Source organism: Pyrus communis, chromosome 1, assembly GCF_963583255.1.
Source record: "Pyrus communis chromosome 1, drPyrComm1.1, whole genome shotgun sequence".
Classification (NCBI taxonomy): domain Eukaryota; kingdom Viridiplantae; phylum Streptophyta; class Magnoliopsida; order Rosales; family Rosaceae; genus Pyrus; species Pyrus communis.
Window position 1 is genome coordinate 3,460,754 of NC_084803.1, and position 18,867 is coordinate 3,479,620.

The 18,867-nt window shown below is 37.4% G+C and overlaps 1 protein-coding gene and 2 pseudogenes across 1 annotated transcript; all 3 read right to left on the reverse strand.

Annotated features, from left to right (window-relative positions):
* Positions 1-3,913: 3,913 nt before the first annotated feature.
* Positions 3,914-5,316, reverse strand: LOC137744380 (pathogen-associated molecular patterns-induced protein A70-like). The gene has a single exon (XM_068484213.1). It carries the CDS (start codon positions 5,038-5,040, stop codon positions 4,120-4,122), a length of 921 nt encoding a protein of 306 aa, XP_068340314.1. The 5' UTR covers positions 5,041-5,316; the 3' UTR covers positions 3,914-4,119.
* A 3,651-nt stretch (positions 5,317-8,967) lies between these two features.
* LOC137711652 (glutamate receptor 2.7-like) lies at positions 8,968-16,314 on the reverse strand (annotated as a pseudogene).
* Positions 16,315-18,124: 1,810 nt separating this feature from the next.
* Positions 18,125-18,867, reverse strand: part of LOC137711727 (glutamate receptor 2.8-like) — a 6,002-nt pseudogene continuing 5,259 nt past the window's right edge.

Below are 18,867 nucleotides of genomic sequence, written 5' to 3' on the forward strand. Positions count from 1 at the left end.
TTTAAACTAACGAAAAGTCATCAAAAATTTTAGTTTTAATGAAAAATAATAAATAAAGGTGTAAGTGAATAGTAACAGAAAAAGTAAAAATGTGGTTTTTCGTTAAAAATGAACAGTACTGAGAGTGTTTCGTTAAAACTACCTTTAAAATATTGGCCAAATCTTGTTAGTAAATCTTACAAAGCCCCTCCTTTGTTGACAAAAAATTTGGTATGATTGACACTAACAGATAGTTTTCACTAAGATTCAGTCCTAAAATACAAAAGTCACGTCCATTTATTAGAGACGCATCGGAGTTTTTGTAGATGAAGAGATGTAGTCAAAGTATTTCTACGTAAATCTTTTTTCGTTTTTGTGACTATATTGAACTATCAAGTTAATAGACTGTTTGTTTGCAAAAATACTGGTCAGTGTCCAAGTGATGCGATAAACAGAAGAACCAACCCTAGCTGCCGATCCCTAGCTTTGGCTTGGGGTTCGTCGCAATGTCATTTCCTCTTCCCTCTTCAAGCTCCCCCTCTCTTTAGGTTCCCAACCCCCTTTTGGGTTGTTGTTTCCTTAGCTGTGTCTCAACTTTTCTGAGCTCTATCCCAGATTGAAAATAATATCTTCTTTTCTATTTTAAACTTTGTTCTATTATTAACAATTCAAATTCGACCTGTTCGTTATTAAAACAACCTTTTCTTCTTACTCAACGGTTCACCATGGAGTTTTATTTACAGCACTGTTGGAGATGCTATAATTACTCTATTATTCCAATTTTTCTTCAATAGTATGTGTCTAGACTAATGAATAGTGCAAAAAATAAAACGTCGTGATTTAGTTGATGAAATATTTTTTTTTTCTTTCACTACGAATTAAATAGATAAAATTTTTAACCACTTAATAATTCGGACTACTAAAAATGAACCGTATTTTTCAGGCAGGAGTGAAAAAGTCCACACGAGGATTAAGTTACGGTTGAAATGCATCCACAAGAATCCCTTTGTTTTCTAGTTTGCAACGAGGACTTAAGCTGGGGTTGAAATGCACGCGAGAAAAAACAACCCTTCCATATGCGTAGCACAAGAACAGGACAAGGCATAAAAAGCAACACCACTTCACCTTTCACCAATCCCCTCACATCACCATGTTAGAACATTGAACGGTCCATATTAATCCATTTTTTCTTGTAGACATGATGTTTATTCAACGTAAAATGTGCATTTGTCAAACCCTATCAAATAATATCCCCTTTGGATTATCCCTAAACCGTTCTCTTCTGTAGATATTTATTTCTGAGAGACGTTCCTTGCGTCTAAGAAAAAATATCTTCGGTTACACGCTCAAGTTAAATGTAGATACATTATTAACGACATAAATATCGAAATGATTATGTTTAAGATCAATCATGTAACGTTACGTGCGAAATTTAAAATAAATATTATCATATGATTTGCTTTGGTAATAATGCTTGGACATTATGCTGTGTGAGAAGATGCATGCTTGTGGAAGCGTTATGTCATTTTCCATACAACACATATATACTGCAGTGATAAATTGAATCCGACACTGCCATCAGACTGACTCACGGCAGAAACTTATCATTTTCAACGAAGAGGCAATCAATCAGGCGGCAATGCATATAATATTCCCACAGCTTTTGCTTACTCGAAAAAATACCACTCCCTTGTTTCACACAAGGTAGCAACTTAATAACTAAGAATCGGAAATGCTTTAAAATAAAAGAAAATTAATAGAAATGATTTGAAAATTTTGAGTTTTAACGATAAGGACAAAATAAAGAGTAAAATAAACAGTATCAGGATTGACTTTTCAACGTAAAAATATAATTTTTCGTTAAAGCGAATAGTACCGTGGACTCTTCGTTAAAACTCCCTTTAAATAATCGAAGGCATTTTTACAAGATTTTTTTTTTTTTTTTGAAAAAATAATACTTTAAGTGTTTTTTTTTAAATTTACTGGTATTTTACGGAGAATTAGTTTCGAAAACATTTTTACAAAAATTCACTCATTTTAATAGGACTTCTAAACAAGCTATCATCTTCTAGGTAAATAAAATATTTACTTTGTTTACATTAAATTTTAATTTTATGGTTTTGATTAAGTATTTAAACAATTTGGCTATTCAATCAATAATTAATCATCAAGTTGAGCATCTTAGTAGACCTCGATAAAAACCACTTGCAAAAGTTGTTTGAGTTTGTGTAAGACTCAAAGGCATCTACGTGTTCCAAATTACAATTATTCAATTACTGTAGTGAGCTACAAGATCTACATGTGACATTGCTTTGCTTCCACAGCAATTATAGCATCATCATCCTCCTTTTATTTTGTTTAATTTCCAAGTATCAAATTCCTCACAATCACCCCCAACAAGTATTAAACTTTACACTGTAGTTGTAGATATTTAACGAGAAGAGGCCTCGAGTTCGACCACACAAATTATAGCATCATCATTACAAATGTATATTGTTTTCGAATTTGACACATAATTATTGTTGACCATATCGTAGCTATGTTGTGAGTGCGTTATTAGTTCAACGCATCTCGAATGGTAATCTAGTGATTAACAATAGAGATTAATAGTAAAAAAGGAGATGAGAAAGGATAATTTGGGAATTAGATCCCATTCGGATCCACTTTGTGAAGATCCTAAAGAATATCACATCTTAACCATTTATCGTGTATCGTACGGTAAAAAATCATTTAATTTTTTTATTTAAAATTAAACACAAATAGTATCTGATAAAAACTGACCACACGATAAACGGTTAGGATGTGAAAATCCTTAAGATCCCATAAAGGGCATTTGGAGAAGGTCCTCTTCCAATAATTTGGACCTATTGTCGCTAAAAGTGATTAAGTGAAGATTAAAAAGTTTTTACCCGCTAATGCGGGCCCTCCCTTTGATGATTCGGATTCAAAACGTGAATACAAAACCTTGATAATACGAGGATCACAACCGAAGGACTGAAAAGACATTTAATATAAGGTACATCATCATTAAAATCCTCAATTTGGTAGTAAACCCTAGCAAATTATATATCCACATATTATCTTAATTTTGAAAAAACCAAGACGAAGATATGTATAGTACCATTATTTACTATACATTCGTACTATTATTTGGGTATTTTTTAATAGAGGCAATATCTACCGATACATGAGTAATGTTTTTGCTAGTTTATTGGTGTTTGTCTCCACATTGTTGAAGGCTGCCTTAGGTTAGCAAGGATGATATATATTTACGATAAGTTTAATACGTAACTATTGATAGTCTCGTTACAGTTATGTCACCTTATTGTAGCACTGCTTATACCATTTTAAAAGTGTGAGTAAATATCTTATTGTATGTAAAAGAGAAGTGAATAAAGTGTAATAAAATTATCACAACTAATTTTATGATACAATCTGGTAAGGGAAAGATGATTAACACAAAGCTTTGTGTGACGTTCTTAACAACTCGAGCAACATACTCCATGCAACAATCAGAACGCTTCAAGTTATGAATTTTTTTTACAGTCAATACCATACCAAATGCCAGCTACCTCTCCTTCCACCACGCCCCAAAACCCACATGGGCTACAACGAAGTGGAAGGTTAGAAAACTAACCAGATATTTTCAACCAATGTTTTCTTTAATAACGCCAAATTAATCAACAGTCTGGAAAATGAACGAAGATTAAGCATTGATTTTAAAAATCAAACGGTTGAAGATTGTTCAAAATACTTGGTAGGCAGGATTGTCGAAAACAAATATTTTCATCACCAAATTTGAATGGAAAATACTTTAGACTCGTCATTTCTTTTTACATATAAATCACAGTTCCGTCACGTACCAACTGCGAATTAATCTGAGCCATACAAGCTCTACACTGCTGCAAATAAGATTTTACCAAATACCCTCAAATCGCGGAAAATGAAGTCTTCCCACAATGTTATTTGGTAACACTATGGTGGAACCAGATGACGTCATAAAGGGCAAATATTTGAACAAATAGTACAAACACAAAGCAGAAGAGAAGTGAGCAGATCTACATTGCATCCATTCGACCCCCAAAATTAACCAAAATTAAAAAAACCACCCAATCCGAGAAAATAATTAAAATTTTCCCTTCACTTATCACTCCCTCTAGTAATCATGTCCTTGTACCTTATGATCGAATCCAACCGCTGCAACTTCAGCTGGTTCTTGAACCTGTTGATGAAATCATCCGCCTTCGCATCCACCTCGTCGTCGTCCTCCGCCGCCTTCGCCACCTTCCTCTCCCTCATCGTCGCCGGCCGGCGAATCTCGGCGACATCATCCTCTTGAAAGTGAGCGAAAGCAGACTTGGAGCTCGCAGACTTCTTCATCTTCTTCGGGAGCTTGGCGGGCACCTCGCCGGACGCCGGCTTGGTGTCCGACTTGGTCCGGTTCACATGGTGGTCCTGCAACGGCTTCAGCTGACTGAAAACCTCCTCCAGACTGCTCTGTTTATCCCCTGCTTCTGAAAAGTCTGGAGTTTCTGGTTCTGGGTGTTCGTGTTCTTCAAAACGGTCGTCATCTGGGAACTCGTCGTGCTCGGGAGCTTGCTCGAAGTGGGATTCCGGCTCATGGGTTTTGTGCGGAGGGGCAGCGGCGGCGGTGGGCTGAGATGGGTAGAAATTGATGGACTTGAGCCGCTGCAGCAGAGAAGGGGATCTGGTCAATTGGAGCTGTTCGAGCTCGTGGGTGTGGTTAAAAGCGTAATGTGTGGCCTCGGTAGTTTCTGGGTGTTGCTCGAAAGTGGTGGCGTGTGGCTCCGGGGATCTGTACTGGTAGAGGTTGATGGATTTGAGCCTCTGCAGCATAGATGGAGATCTGGCGAGGCCTCCGCCTTGGTGGTGGTTCTGGTGCTGCTGCGGGTCCTGGTGTTTCTGGGTGGAGCCCAAGTGTGAAGCAATGGCGATGGTGCCAATCATGACATTGAGGAGGAGGAAGAGGACAGTTGGAGTGAACCAGCTGTTCATGGAAGCCCAAATAGAAGGCAGGGATGTCACAGATTCTTCAAACATGGCTGACAGTGTTTAGAGAGAGAGAGAGAGAGAGAGAGAGGAAGAAAGGTGAAAAATGGGGAGAGGAAGAAGGGGGGCAGAAATAGAAAGCTTCTGTGTGCTTCTATGTCTCCTTTTTATTTGGGTGGGATATTTTCATCATCCTGTGCAGGTTTCTTGGTATTTTGTGTAGAAATTTTATTTGTTGAATTTTTAATTTTCATTTTTCATGATCTCGAGGCACGCGTCGCTGAGTGATGGGTTTGCGTGTGAGAAACAGACAGAATAGAAGCGGTGGTTGTGACAAAAATGTGAGCTTGTGGTTGGATTAAATAGAGGGTTAGCGATTAATTATTTGCAACTCGGTTGTGAAAAACAATTTATTCACGCTCAGAAATTTTGAGTTTGATTTCCTTTTTTTCAATACCGTTTATATGAAGGAAAAAAATTATTATTATTTAGTACTATATTCTAGTAGTAATTTTTTTTTTACTTGTAAATAAGTTGTTTTAAGTTTTATTTTTGTTAAAGACGAATTTGAATCACGTTATTACTCTTCCCCTTTGAGTAAATAATATCTTTCGATAAAAAAAAAAAAAAAAGGAGTTGGAAAGAGTGTTCATTCTCTGCACCTGAAGTTCCGAGTTTGATTTTAGATCCAATAGGCAACTACGACGTTTGCTTGTACACATGAAATGACGCAAATAAGAACCGAAGGACGGGGGAGATAACTTGGGAATCACTCGACCAAGGATAACGAATTCGTTCGACGTCGTTGATCGTGGATTCAACATGACTAAGTCTCGCACTTGATTTTAAGGAGGAGAAAACTCACCCTCTTCTTAGATTGATTATAATTCACTTAATTGACTACCTTAAAGATACATTTGGAGCCCTTTAAATAGGGGGATTCGTACTCATTTGATACAAGAGATAATTAAAAATAAGGATAATACTAGGAAGACTAAATTTAGAAACTAAATGATGTATCACTAACAGGAATGGGCACATTTATAACGCATAAGTAATAAACCAATCGTCAACTTTCATATATTTTAGTTTCTAAAATTTAGTTTACGTAGCATTATTCTAAAACTAAAGAAAGCAGCTTGTAGTTACAAATTACAATGCAACCTAATTAAAAGAGCTTTAATCCTACTCTCACCAGCCATTTATTATCAAGACACTACATCATGAAACGACACGTTTATAAAGCTCTTATTGCCCTTAGCAAGGGTTATCTCCAATCTTCATAGATAGTGGCGTACAGTAGAAGTGGAGTGGAGTTTTCCTTATACCAAATTTATGTAGAAAGAGAACGACAGTTGGGTTTTAGGATGTTCTTCTTCCATGCAAACAGTTGGGTTCGATTTTGCATGTCTAAAATATACCAATACACACGAAGTGATAAACCAATATCTGGATTCCACATTACAATCCGTAATTTAATACCTGAAAATTTGAAAATTAGCTAGATTGATTGAATGCAATCTCTCTTATACCAATTCATTCCCTCTCATGTTTTAGCTTTCACAGCTCATTACCACCTCTCAGAATCTCAGTGTCAAGTACGCAAACATGTTGACCATTCACTGGTAAGTGGTTCCTGATTGGAATGCTTTCACTGGGACCTATGAGGACTCACATGTGGTAGGGGCAATCAAATTGAAACATAAAGATAGTGAAAGTATTTGTAGTATAAATTAAGGTGTATTTTAAAACATTTTTGCCGAAAATAGGGGCAACATGGGCAATGGGCATGGCCGGCGTTGTCTATTAAATTTCGAATGTCAACACACAGCATGGTAACATGCTGACTAACATGGCCCTCCCTCATCTTCTTCCGTCCTCCATTATTACCAAGCTTCCACCACCACCACCACATTTTCTTTTGTTTACTCCAAAAACAGTCGGCAGCAGGCCACCATAATACAAATGGGCTCGCTTCTCATTGGACTGGCCCAACTTGTTAGAAGCCTGATGGACTCGGTTCATGTCTAGCCCAAATACAAAACTTCCTCCACATCATTTTTCACGAGCGAGCACTTGAGATCTAACTGATTGTTCCAAAACAGTTGGTACCAATACAACGGCCTGTGGTTTTTAGTTTACAAGATTTATCCGGAGAATGGTGGCAACTTGCTCGAGGTACAAAATTTGGGAAACCAAATATTGTTCAAATATTGGTCAAACTGAAATTTCTGATACTTCAAAATAGCAACGTGTGAACAAAACGGTCGGAAATTTGAAAGATCTCCGTTTTATGTACTACAAATTCAACAATAAGAGAATCCGGCCAAACAAAACACAGTAAAGTATACCCAAGACTTGAACAAAGACAAGGATAATTTTCCTAAAAGAAAAAGGAGCTGGCTGCTGGCCTAATTCAGCAGTTTTCTGAACTCAAACACACAACTTGTGCTTCCCTGACCATGCCTCTTGGGCTCAAAGCAATACAAGCTTTGTACTCGCACCAACTCTGTCCTCGATCTTTTCCTGACTATTTCCAGTCCCTGACTCTTGCCAATAACGATGCGCATCGAGATCTAGGATACCTCTACCTTCCGACCATTCCCCTCCTCCAACATAGTACCTTCGGGAGGGGTTGAAACGATTTGCGCAAGACCCTGCACCTTCAGTAGCATGAAATTAGCAAACTCAGTTTCGTACCAATTACCTACACAGCTCGCCATTTCAAATTCTTTAAGTTGACTATGGGTGGACTCCAGGGGTTCCCACGGAGCTTCACAACTTATCCGAGTATCTGATTTGCCCAGCGTACCATCTCCATGATGTAGGCATTGATTATACATATGATAGGTATGGGTAGATTACGAGAAACCACTTGATATTTTGGTCCCGTTGAGTGGTTTGGAACCCGATGTTATTGGATTCTATTGAGTGGTCTGGAATCCTTGCTCTTGCTCATTTCCATAAGATTAATCTAGAACCCTAGACTCAAGTAAATGGGAATTACCCACAATAGACCTTGTGAATATAAATTAGATTTACTATGTTTATTACACATAATCCAAGTAGGGAATTATATAGAGTTCCTTAATTAAATTCGTAAAATGATATGTTATCGCATTGACTTAAGATCATGCATCTTTGATTCATGAATTGATTAATTAAAGGGATTGTGGAATGACGTTAGATATGATTGTATTAATATGATTAGACTCATTGATTAATGTGGCTTGAGATTAATATTGTGCTTCGTTGGTTCTTTAATATGTTGCATGCTATGAATTGCGATTTTATGTGGGAAACATGGTGATTTATGTGATGGATGAAGTGGAAATGTTAAGTGTCATATGAGATTGATATGTAGCCCTGAACCTAGTAATTTCATGCTTGTCAAGTTCTAATAATTGATTGATGAAAGCTATAATTTTCTACTTAAAAGTACGGTGATACAAGTCAAGTGTAGTGTTTGGGAACTACGAATGACTTAATCCTTGTTTATGGTATGTAGGTAGTCTAATGAGAATGTTAGATGTAGTCATAAAGTATACGAAAAATTACTAGGTGATTCGATTATCTAGTTGTGCTTTGACATATCCCAGAGGTGGGGTAGGTTAGAGATATGGGTATTTGGTGACATCATATGTCGATCTTGGATGAATGTCGGAATCGGGACGTGACAATTGGAGTGCAGATGTGCAGTGAAAATTTTAGCGACTAATGTAGTATCTAGTCGAAGAGTTTTCAAAATGTTAGGCGGAGATTCAGGGAGAACATAGCCCTGCAGAGAACTTATCTCCGGCTGCATATAAATTCTTGCAAGTGGCGGGTGAGGGAAGACATCAATCTCTTCAACTCCCCTTGCATGTCATAAATCATCAATTAAGATAAGAAAAACAATATAGGGAGAATATATATTTACAAAATAATTTACTCCGAATCAATAGCTTTCTTGGGCAATAGTCTAGTCTAATTTAGGGTTTAGGTCTGTCTCTCATAGCTTGGGGAGGAAGTTAATTAATTCAATACCATATTCATGAGTACTATTGTCTTGGGTTGCTTGACCATTGGGATTCAGATCGCCACCATGCACGGAAGAATTAGGAGTTCCCACCAGCACTTGATGAACAATGTGCGGTCCAGCGGGGTCGGAAAAGCTTGATGATGACCTTGGGGGACAGCTGCTGTTTGGTGAAGATTCAGCCCCAGCTATACCATAATCACTATCTTGCAGCGTGCTCTTCGTAGAAGCATCGGAAGTGAGGTCTTTTCCGTAATAATATGCTCTTAATATTTCATGAATTCTTGTCCGAAATGAGGCTTCGGAATCTGCGCGTGTCAAGATGTGGATATGCTCATAGAGGAACATAGCCGTAAATATGAGGATAGCTAGTGATGAAGCAACACCAGCAACGATGAAGAGGCCCCAAAAGCTATCAAGACTAAGAGTGTTGGAACTTTCCACGGGGTTAGAGTTTGAACAGCTTTCGTTTTTCTTGAACCACTTATCTTCGATGGCCTTCATTTTATCTCCCTCGTGCAGTTTAGTGATTGCTGTTGAAATGTCATGCGTGAGAAGCGAACGTTTCGGAAAGACCTGCGGGTAAGCCAAAGGAAAAATAAGTCCCACACCAGAAAACATGTACTAGTTAAAGGAGAGAAGCCCAGAAAGAGAAACAAGTGAACTTACAAATGCGAAGCCATTGCCTTCAAATGTTGGCTCGACAATGGTATATTTTGAGCAATAAGTTGAAACAAAAAGTTTCAAGTAGGGCGTTTCATCAAAAGCAGCAGAAATACCTCCGTTTTCATTCCCCTTGCGAAGAAGTTCCTCCAATTCTTCTTCATATTGATAGGTCCTAAATTTATCATCCTGAAATCCTAGCTGTTTCAGAATTCCATAAATAAAAGAACCTGATTTGAAGCCAACATAGTCCCCGTTCCTCCTGAGATGGTTTAAATCAGTAACGACTGGTTTGAGCTGTTGGACTGTTAAAAATGACGTTAAACTAGCTGCATAGCTTTGAGTGAGTATGAGGACAACAAAGCACCAGATGACCACTACAAACCTAGCCAAGTTGCTTGCTACTCGCTCCCCTGATTTAAAATTCAAAAGAAAACCCATTTACCATTTGGATTTACTTTTTTAAGACTGGATTCACAGAGTATATATCGATTTGTTTTAAAAATATTAATTACCAGTAAAGTGTAATTAATCATGAAGGAACTTACGATGTGCAAAAACCATGGTTGAGAAGGAGAACCACATACTTGCGCCAATTTGGTGATGTGCACGCCCCTGAAAGTCTTCGTTTTTTGGGTGTTCAAGAAACCAGACCACAAAACCAATGAAAATAAAAAAGGAGCCGCTGGTTACCCAAAGGTCCCAACTCAAAGGCTTCAAGAACACCCAGGTGTTTTTCGCACCATTGTTTCCCTTCATAGGCACGACCACTGATACCCCGGAATCTATATACGGCAATGTAAAGTCAACAAACAAGGATCTATTTGCCCTAATGGTAAAATCTCCGACCGCAGCGTCATAGTTCTGTCAAGTAAAAAGGCCAAAGTTTCAATTGAAAAGTTTTGCTAAATCAAGAATGTAATCTGAAATAAAGAAAGCTTAGAATAGGAGTTTTTACCCCGAGAAATACTTGATAGATCAAATCACCGTAACTACCAGCCTTCTTACCATCAGGCCTTGCAAAGGGATGAAACTCGTGAGGAACAGAGTACGGCAATTCTTCTATTACCGCAGTAAAGACATCTATGCAGTATCCAGTGACCTTGGTTGTATTAGTGCTTGGATCATATTTCACACTTAGAATTTCTTCAAACCCTTCTTTCACTGGGACTCCAATTCTTAAGGTCCCATTCGCAGTAATCTGCCAACCCCTTGGAACCGAGGTGGTGTCTCCAGGCCATATAATAGGTCCAAGACTGGCATTAGAAGTAGAGTGTCTGCCTGTATTTTTGTCCGATTTAATGTTTCTTACGAGTCCATTTTTGGGTGTCCAATATCCAATCCCTCTTTCCCCATTATCATTCACATTAACTACCTGAAAAGTTGATGATTGTAGTTACCTATTAATAAGGCTGAAATCTCCTGAAAGACCTCGGAATCTTGTACCTGATAGTTCTCGGACAAGTTCAGTACCATTTTGAGAGACCTCTAATCTCTCCGAACCAGTGGAATTGCCAGAATCGTTCATCTTCTGGAAGCGGAAGTTTGTTGTTCCAACCTTCTCAACTGCCATGGCTAGTGCCCAAGCGGCATCATACGTCCACAACCCAAAAACATCCAGTTTAACACTAGGGATAGTTGGATTGTCTTGTCGGAATTTTGTTTGCTATCTAGCTCTAAAACTTTCAAGCTCTTTTGTAATGGGAACATAAGTTTTGCATGTCATCTATGTCGACAGAAGAACTCGAGGAAATAAAACTGTTAGTCATCCCATTTGTCATTATCCAAACATAGCCTTCATCCATCATGCCAAAGTCTTTTGCTTTTGAGGAAAACCGAGACCCAAGAGATAGGGACATATGCACTATGAAGACCCTGGTTCGCATTGACATCAACTTGCGAAGCTCTGCAACAATTTCCTCATCAGTGGCGATTGAAGGAATGAAACTCCAGTAGGGCACACGAGCACCAACTAATTGCAAAGCAGTAGTCAGGTAAGGTATTACTCCCTTTCCGAACTCATTGTCAACGCTGATGGGCACTGCTTCAGTCCAACCAAAGGCCTGGATGACACTACTAATGGCTTTAACTTGAGATGAGTCATTCTGCGCAATTCGGAAAAAGTATGAACCCTGAAGAGAAGGGCTTGTTGCGGAAAATGATATTATGGGCACCTGAGCTTTATTTCCAAGCTTAATTACAAAGCTGGCTTGCATTGATGATTCTAACCCTATGATGGCTTGCACTTTCTCATTTTTAATCAAGTCTAGAGCTGTTTCAAAGGTGAAAAATGGAAATTAATTAAACTCTGATGTAACTTCAGCTAGAAATAAGCATTTCTAGAAAATTATAATGGTTGAGCACGATATAAATCCAACCCAACCAGATCCAAACAAACTAGGTTCTACCCAACTAAGCCTAACCGACCAGGGTCACTTGGATGAGCCACGTTCGAGCAATTTTAGAAAACAAACAAAATTAAAGATATATGAATTGAAAAAGAACAAGAACATCGCGCACTTGTTAGTTAACAAAACTCGAAATTTGATAGCATATATATATAAAAAGGTATTATAATAGTTCATTTATGGTATAACAACAAACTTATATAAAACATCTATGGTATAACAACAAACTTATATAAAACATCAACAATAAAATTATTGAGTAAAGTTGTAGAAAACTCACAAACCTAGAGATTGAGGCTTGCCCGAAAGCAATGTTCTAATGAAAATCTTGGAGAAAACTGACAAACTTTTTTATTTTTATTTTTGAAATGCAAAGATAGCTTGTATGAACTGAAACAGATTTGACGGCAGCCAAAAAACAGTAGCAAGCCAAAAGATTTGACAGATCACAGACATTTAGCATCTCCAAGTGAAAGTACCGAACCACACCAAATAACATGGAAGAGCCCGACTATTTGAACCAATTGGGAATCAGCACCTTTAATATTCTAATAGATAGTGAAACATATTTAAGAGAAGAAAAAAGAACACACAAAAAAGAGAAGAGGTAGAGAAAGAACCTGCAGTAGCCGCAACAATATCATCTTCTGCAGAGTCCCTTTTGTGCATGACCAGCCTCGTATTGTAGCCTGCACGAGAGGTGTTGAAGTCGGCGAGGGCCATGTCGATGCAGCTCATCCCCATTTTCCCAAACCCGGTGTCCAAGTCAAGAACCACTCCCACGTGTACTGGGATTAATGTTGTGTTTTGTGCCCTGACGAAGAAAATCCTAAAGAATAGGAAGAAAAGAAAGACGGGTTTGATCATAGGGTTTTTTGTCATGTTTGAATACTCTCTCTTGGAAGGTTTGGAATTCATGGCCGGGGGTGAGGGAGACTAAGAAACTTATTTATAAGATGATAGTAGGATTTTGAATGTAACAACAGTCAATTTGAATATTTCAAACGAAGAAGTGTCCCTTACTGCTGAATCGCTGACTGCTGATGAGGAGGTATTTCAAAGAAATTTCCTATTCATTCCTAAGAAACAAGCTGGTATGGTTTTTCATACTAAGTAGTTTTCTTGTACTGGTTTTTTAGATGAGAAGTCAAGGTTGAGGTTCTACCACAAAATCAATTGAGAATATGAAGTAATCCAACTCCTTAAACTCTCGTGAATGAGCTTGCTTAACTTTCGATGTAGGACCTTTCCTCACAAAGTAAATTAATGCAACTTTTGGGTTTAAAAGTTATAATTGGCAAATGGTTAAATTTTTTGAAAGGTTTGACCAAACCTGGTAAAGAAGAAGAGTAAGATGAAGACAAGAAAAACAGGGTTGATCATATAATTATTGGTCATGTTCGAATGCTCTTTTGAATGGTTTGGAATAAATTGATGCTGTAGACCATAAGGAAGTTTTCCTTTACCATTGAGTCACTAGTTGTTGATCAGGAGGGAATTTGAAGAAGTTTCATCCTCATTCTTAAGAAACAAGCGTGTATGGTTTTTCGTTTTGTATACAAGAAGAGAATTAACTAACACAGTATTTTGATTTGACCAAACTCGTGAGTTTGGTCTCTAACAATAAAAATCAATAAATATAAATGACTTTGACCACCGCACATCAAATGTGGTCTTTTCGTCTGAATTTAGTCGATAATTTTGTTTGTGTGTTGATGTGGCACATATACGATCTCACAAGTCTAATAATGTGGTGGATGTAGTGAGTCAACAATAGAGTTTCACCCTAGCTACATCCACCGCTTCAGCTCGTCTTGAGTCTTGACCTAAAAAATATCAAAGGTCAGTAGCACCTCAGCATCTTAAGTAAATATCCACTCTTGTCATGCATCAGCCCATACGTTCGAATTCAATTCAAACCCCAAATTAGCAGGAGACTTGGTCTTCTGAATTAAATTAATCAACAGCGTAGTTTATACTCCATAGTGATATTTTTACACTAGTAGTTTTTTCGTGCTTATTTCTCAGAGGGAAAGAAGGAAGAAAACCCTTGATTACAGTATCAGAAAGGTAAATGCAACTTCTGGGTTTTGCTCTAAGAGTTTTGTAATTGCATACTTGGCGACGGTAAAAAAATTTGATTAACTGGTATCAACACAACGTCACCTAAAAAAAGTTACCTCCAATGAAGCTTCTTCTTTGTGATCCATGGAGATTGTAGCTTCATTTTTTAAAGAAAATCTCTGGGGCTGGCCAGAACTTTCAATTCACACTTTCTCCAAAAAGAAAAAACCAATTTCATGTTTTCTTTCTGGTGCCATGTATGAATTAAACAAGTCACTTATCGTAGCTCTAGCATACCGACATTGGTGAATTCTTGATGAATACCAAAATCTTGTCTCTTTCAAGCAATTCTCAATGGGATCGTTCCAAGAAACTTTACACGTCAGTGGAAATCAAATCCAATTCAAACGACAGCTTCCTGAATCTGTTGCCAACTGCACAAAAGTAGTGGTTTTAAACCTTGGATACAATCAAATAACGGATGCTATCTCCTGCTTCTTGAAGAACGTTTGTTCTCATTCTGCGATCCAATAAATTATACCGAGGCATTGGATGTCCGGATACCCAATGCAGTTGAATGTTAAATGGAAGCGATTTGAATTCAGGCAATGAGATTAATTGGGATGTTCTGAGTGTTGAAATTACATATGTTGTTGGCCTTGAAGTTGTCATTTGGCTCACTCGTGTTTTGCGAGGGATGGAGGAACTGGTATTACCAAGCTTTGGAGAACGTATTCTTTCTGAAAAGCTTCAGGTTCATGCATGGAGATGAAAGCTGCTAAATTTACAACCAACAAACTGCAAGCTTAAATCTGTTGGTAGTAAAAATTTAAAACACAACGTCTTACAAAGTAATGATATGTAAGAAACATTAGCATACCTCTGATATGTAAGTAACATTAGCATACCTCCAACGAAGATTCTTCTTCATGATCCATGGATATTGTAGCTTCCAGGGGCCTGAAAGAGTAATTTTCTGGAATGGTCATACAATAATCTTATTTAGCTTACCTCATCAGAAAAAAATAAGAGCAGGGAGAGATTTTGAAGCACATAAAAATCAGCAAATTGTGAAGTTACAGGATCCCATGTGCGGAATAATGTCTTTGTCAATTGGGGAGCATTGATGAAAAAGATGGCATTCTTAAGCTGCAATATTTGAACACAGTGAATAGGGCCAAAATTCTAACATTCTCTTCGTAGAAACAATCAATCACCTCCAGATGGCGAAGGGATGATCCACCAACAATGTCGAAGTGGGGTGGAGTCAAAGAGACAATGAAAGGATTTTAAACGACTTGGTTTAAGTGAAAGATTTTAGAGTTATGTAAGATTCTGCAAAGTCTATATGGATTTGAAAGGATATTAAAAAAAAAAATTAAAAAAAAAATAAAAAACTCCTAATTCAAACATTCATGGATTTGAAAGGATTTTAGAAGACTCACTAGAAGATGTGCCCACACTTTGCTGCGGGTGGTGAATGTATTATCCAAGACATACATGAGTAATTTCCGCTGATGTCCTCATTAGAATATGATGAGGCTTAAATTTGGAAATTCATATTCAAAGGCTAAAAAAATGAAGTAATCTTCTATTCTTCTAGGACTTTGAACAATCAAAGTTCCCACTTAAAAAAAAAACAAATAGCACACTAAAGATAAAGTACAACCCACACACAATGGCCTTGGAAGTGCACGAAAAATCTTAGTTTAATGATAATTTCCCAATCTACATATCTAGAAACTATCATAAAGACCCTTCTCATTGCTTAAAACTAAGATGAAATAGGGAACAATAAAAACCTCATCTCAAGAGCTTTCTCTTCATCATAAATAAATTTTGATAGCTTCCTCATCAAGTCTTTTGTGTTGGCTCCTGCTAGAGCATTGCTTATCTGTTAATATAAATGATATAATATGTCGTTCAAATACATCCTTTCGCAAAGATTATGTTGTGTTTGTGCAAATCTAAGTTTTCAAATAGGTTAATGCTGCTAAATATATCCCAGCATAAAGAAAATTTGGCCTGGCCAACTTTATACAACCTTACAGGGAATGCTCATTATTACCTCAAACATTGATGCTCGTATACAATTTTACTTTTGAATTAGAGATTCGTCTGTTGTACGCTTGTCTAATACTGAATTTGCATAAAATTAGCCTTTCAACGTATTTGCAAAAATAAAACACAAACGAAAAAGAGTAAAAAAACAGTCATTTCACTAAGCAAATTGTAAGTTGTTCTTAGAGTTTCTGACAAAACAAACTATAAAACAAAATAATATAAGGTGATACCAGGCTTTCCAGATTTCAGCTTCTCTTTTCCACGACTCCGTCGAAAACTGTACCTAATACATGGCGGGTAAGAAGAGGATGAAGAATATATCCATGCGGCTAGCTGCCATATTTCAGTCCATCCGTTGGATTTAGAATGCAGAGAGGGCAAAAAGGGCATGCTGCCTTTCAGGCCTTGAACCTCTTCAATGGGCTGTGTCAGCCACTGCACAAACCAACACCGAATCTCACGTTGGGCCCAAAAAACCAAAACTCAACTGAGTGGTAGAGTTGTAAATCTAGCAAAATTGAGTCATGAAAGAGCCCAGCACAGATTTGGTGGTAGCAGTGAGTAAATAAAGCAAAATCAAGGGGCACAAGTTTGACCGTTGCTAAGCTACTATTACATAAATTTGAGGTAGTTTCCTTTTTGTTATCTCTGTCATGGCTGCATCAACCAATACTGCGCCCTCCTCGTGGAGCCATAACTCCATTATAATCCACTGTCTACAGACCCATCTTACACAGTAGGAGTGCAAAATGGATAGTAAAGCCTGATTGCTTCCATGAATATTTCCTTCAAATTCCAAGAAAAAACAGTGACTCCATTTCCTTCACCCTTAAACCCTAAATTTCCCAATTGATATGGACATCCACAGACCATTTTAGATTTTAAAGCAAAGTTTATTAATCCGTTTCAGAATTTAACAACTTCAGCTCCTCAAAGCAGAAGCAGTTTAAGCAGCAAGAATAGCAAGATAACTACTGCATTTCCCAGGCTATTGTGGTTAAGTGATAGTAATAAAAGCCCAGGTCTGGGGTTCAAAAGGTGGTCAAAGTTCACCCTCCTCGGGTGGGAGGGCAAGAAGATGATGAACAATCATCTTCTTCTTTAATTTGTCTATTATTTCAATTTTGTTAGACTTAATTTTATCTTTTTTATGTGTGGAAAGACTTGTCTAACTCTGTAGTTTTAATTTCATTCTAATGCTTTGTCTAATCTTTTTTGGCTTATTTTTAACTACGCTTCCTAAAATATGTGTGGGACCAACACCCACTAAGATTATGTTACATGTGCAATAAATATGATTATAAATTTCATTATGCGTCAACATTCAACAATTATAGAATATTAAGTTTAAAAGAAATTGAAGAGATGAAAAAACAAAAATGATTAGTCTAACTCACCCAAATCAAATCCACATAAGAAATTAACATTTCTAAGGCAATGGAGAGCGAATTTTGAGTTTTAAAGAGACATCTTTTAAGTTTCAAGGGGCAAACTGAGATCAAAATCAAGTTCCAGGTAGCAAGATGAAGTGAATTTTGAGTTTCAAGGAGTGAAGTGGTGACTTTTGAGTTACAGGGAGTAAAATGAGATTAAAAAATCGAGTTCCAAGACACGTGGCTAAAAATAAGTCATCTTTCTTCTAGCATATGGAATTCGGGGCCAGTTAAAATTCAAGAAATGTAGTTGAGATTACTCAACACACTCATATTCCATTGCTGATTATTATATGATGAGTAGGTTGATGTATCTAATTATTGAAAGACACTAAAATTAATCGAAAATATATTTGCATTTCTCTAGACACATGATAAGTTGGAAATATTCCCAATTATGCTAAGGTTTTTTTTTTCTTTTTTACCTAAATATTGACACAATAATCAATTGTTTTCTTGGGCAATAGTCTATTCTAATTTAGGGTTTAGGTCTGTCTCTCATCACTTGGGAAGGAAGTTAACTCAATACCATATTCATGAGTACTACTGTCTTGGGTTGTTTGACCATTGGGACTTCGATCACCACCATGCACGGAAGAATTAGGAGTTTCCACCAGCTCTTGATGAACAATGTGCGGTCCAGCGGGGGCGGAAAAGCTTGAGTATGACCTAGGGGGACAGCTGTTGTTTGGTGGAGATTCAGCCGCAGCTATACCATGATCACTATTTTGCAGCGTGCTATTCTTAGAAGTATCTGAAGTGAGGTCATTTCCGTAATATACTCCTAATATTTCATGAATTCTTGTCTAAAATGAGGCTTCTGAATCTGCGCGTGTCAAGATGTGGCTATGTGCATACAGGAACATAACTGTAAATATGAGGATAGTTAGTGATGAAGCAACACCAGCAACGATGAAGATGTTGAGAATCAATGTCAATTGTAGGTGAAGTAGGTGGATGTTGTAGGTGAAGTAAGTGTGTGAGGTTGGTGAAGTAAGTGGAGGTTGTAGGTGAAGTAGGTGGATGTTGTAGGTGAAGTAAGTGTGTGGTGTAGCTTTCATTTGGTTTGCTATAAATACCCAAGTCCCCAAGCATTGTATATCATCCAAGGAGAAACAAAGCCTAGAGCTAAATAAGAAAAGTTTTGCTAATTAGTTTGTTTTGTGAGCTTTCTTTAAGAGTGTGCTCTATTTTCTTCTTCTTGGGATCATTAGAGTTATCTTGAATA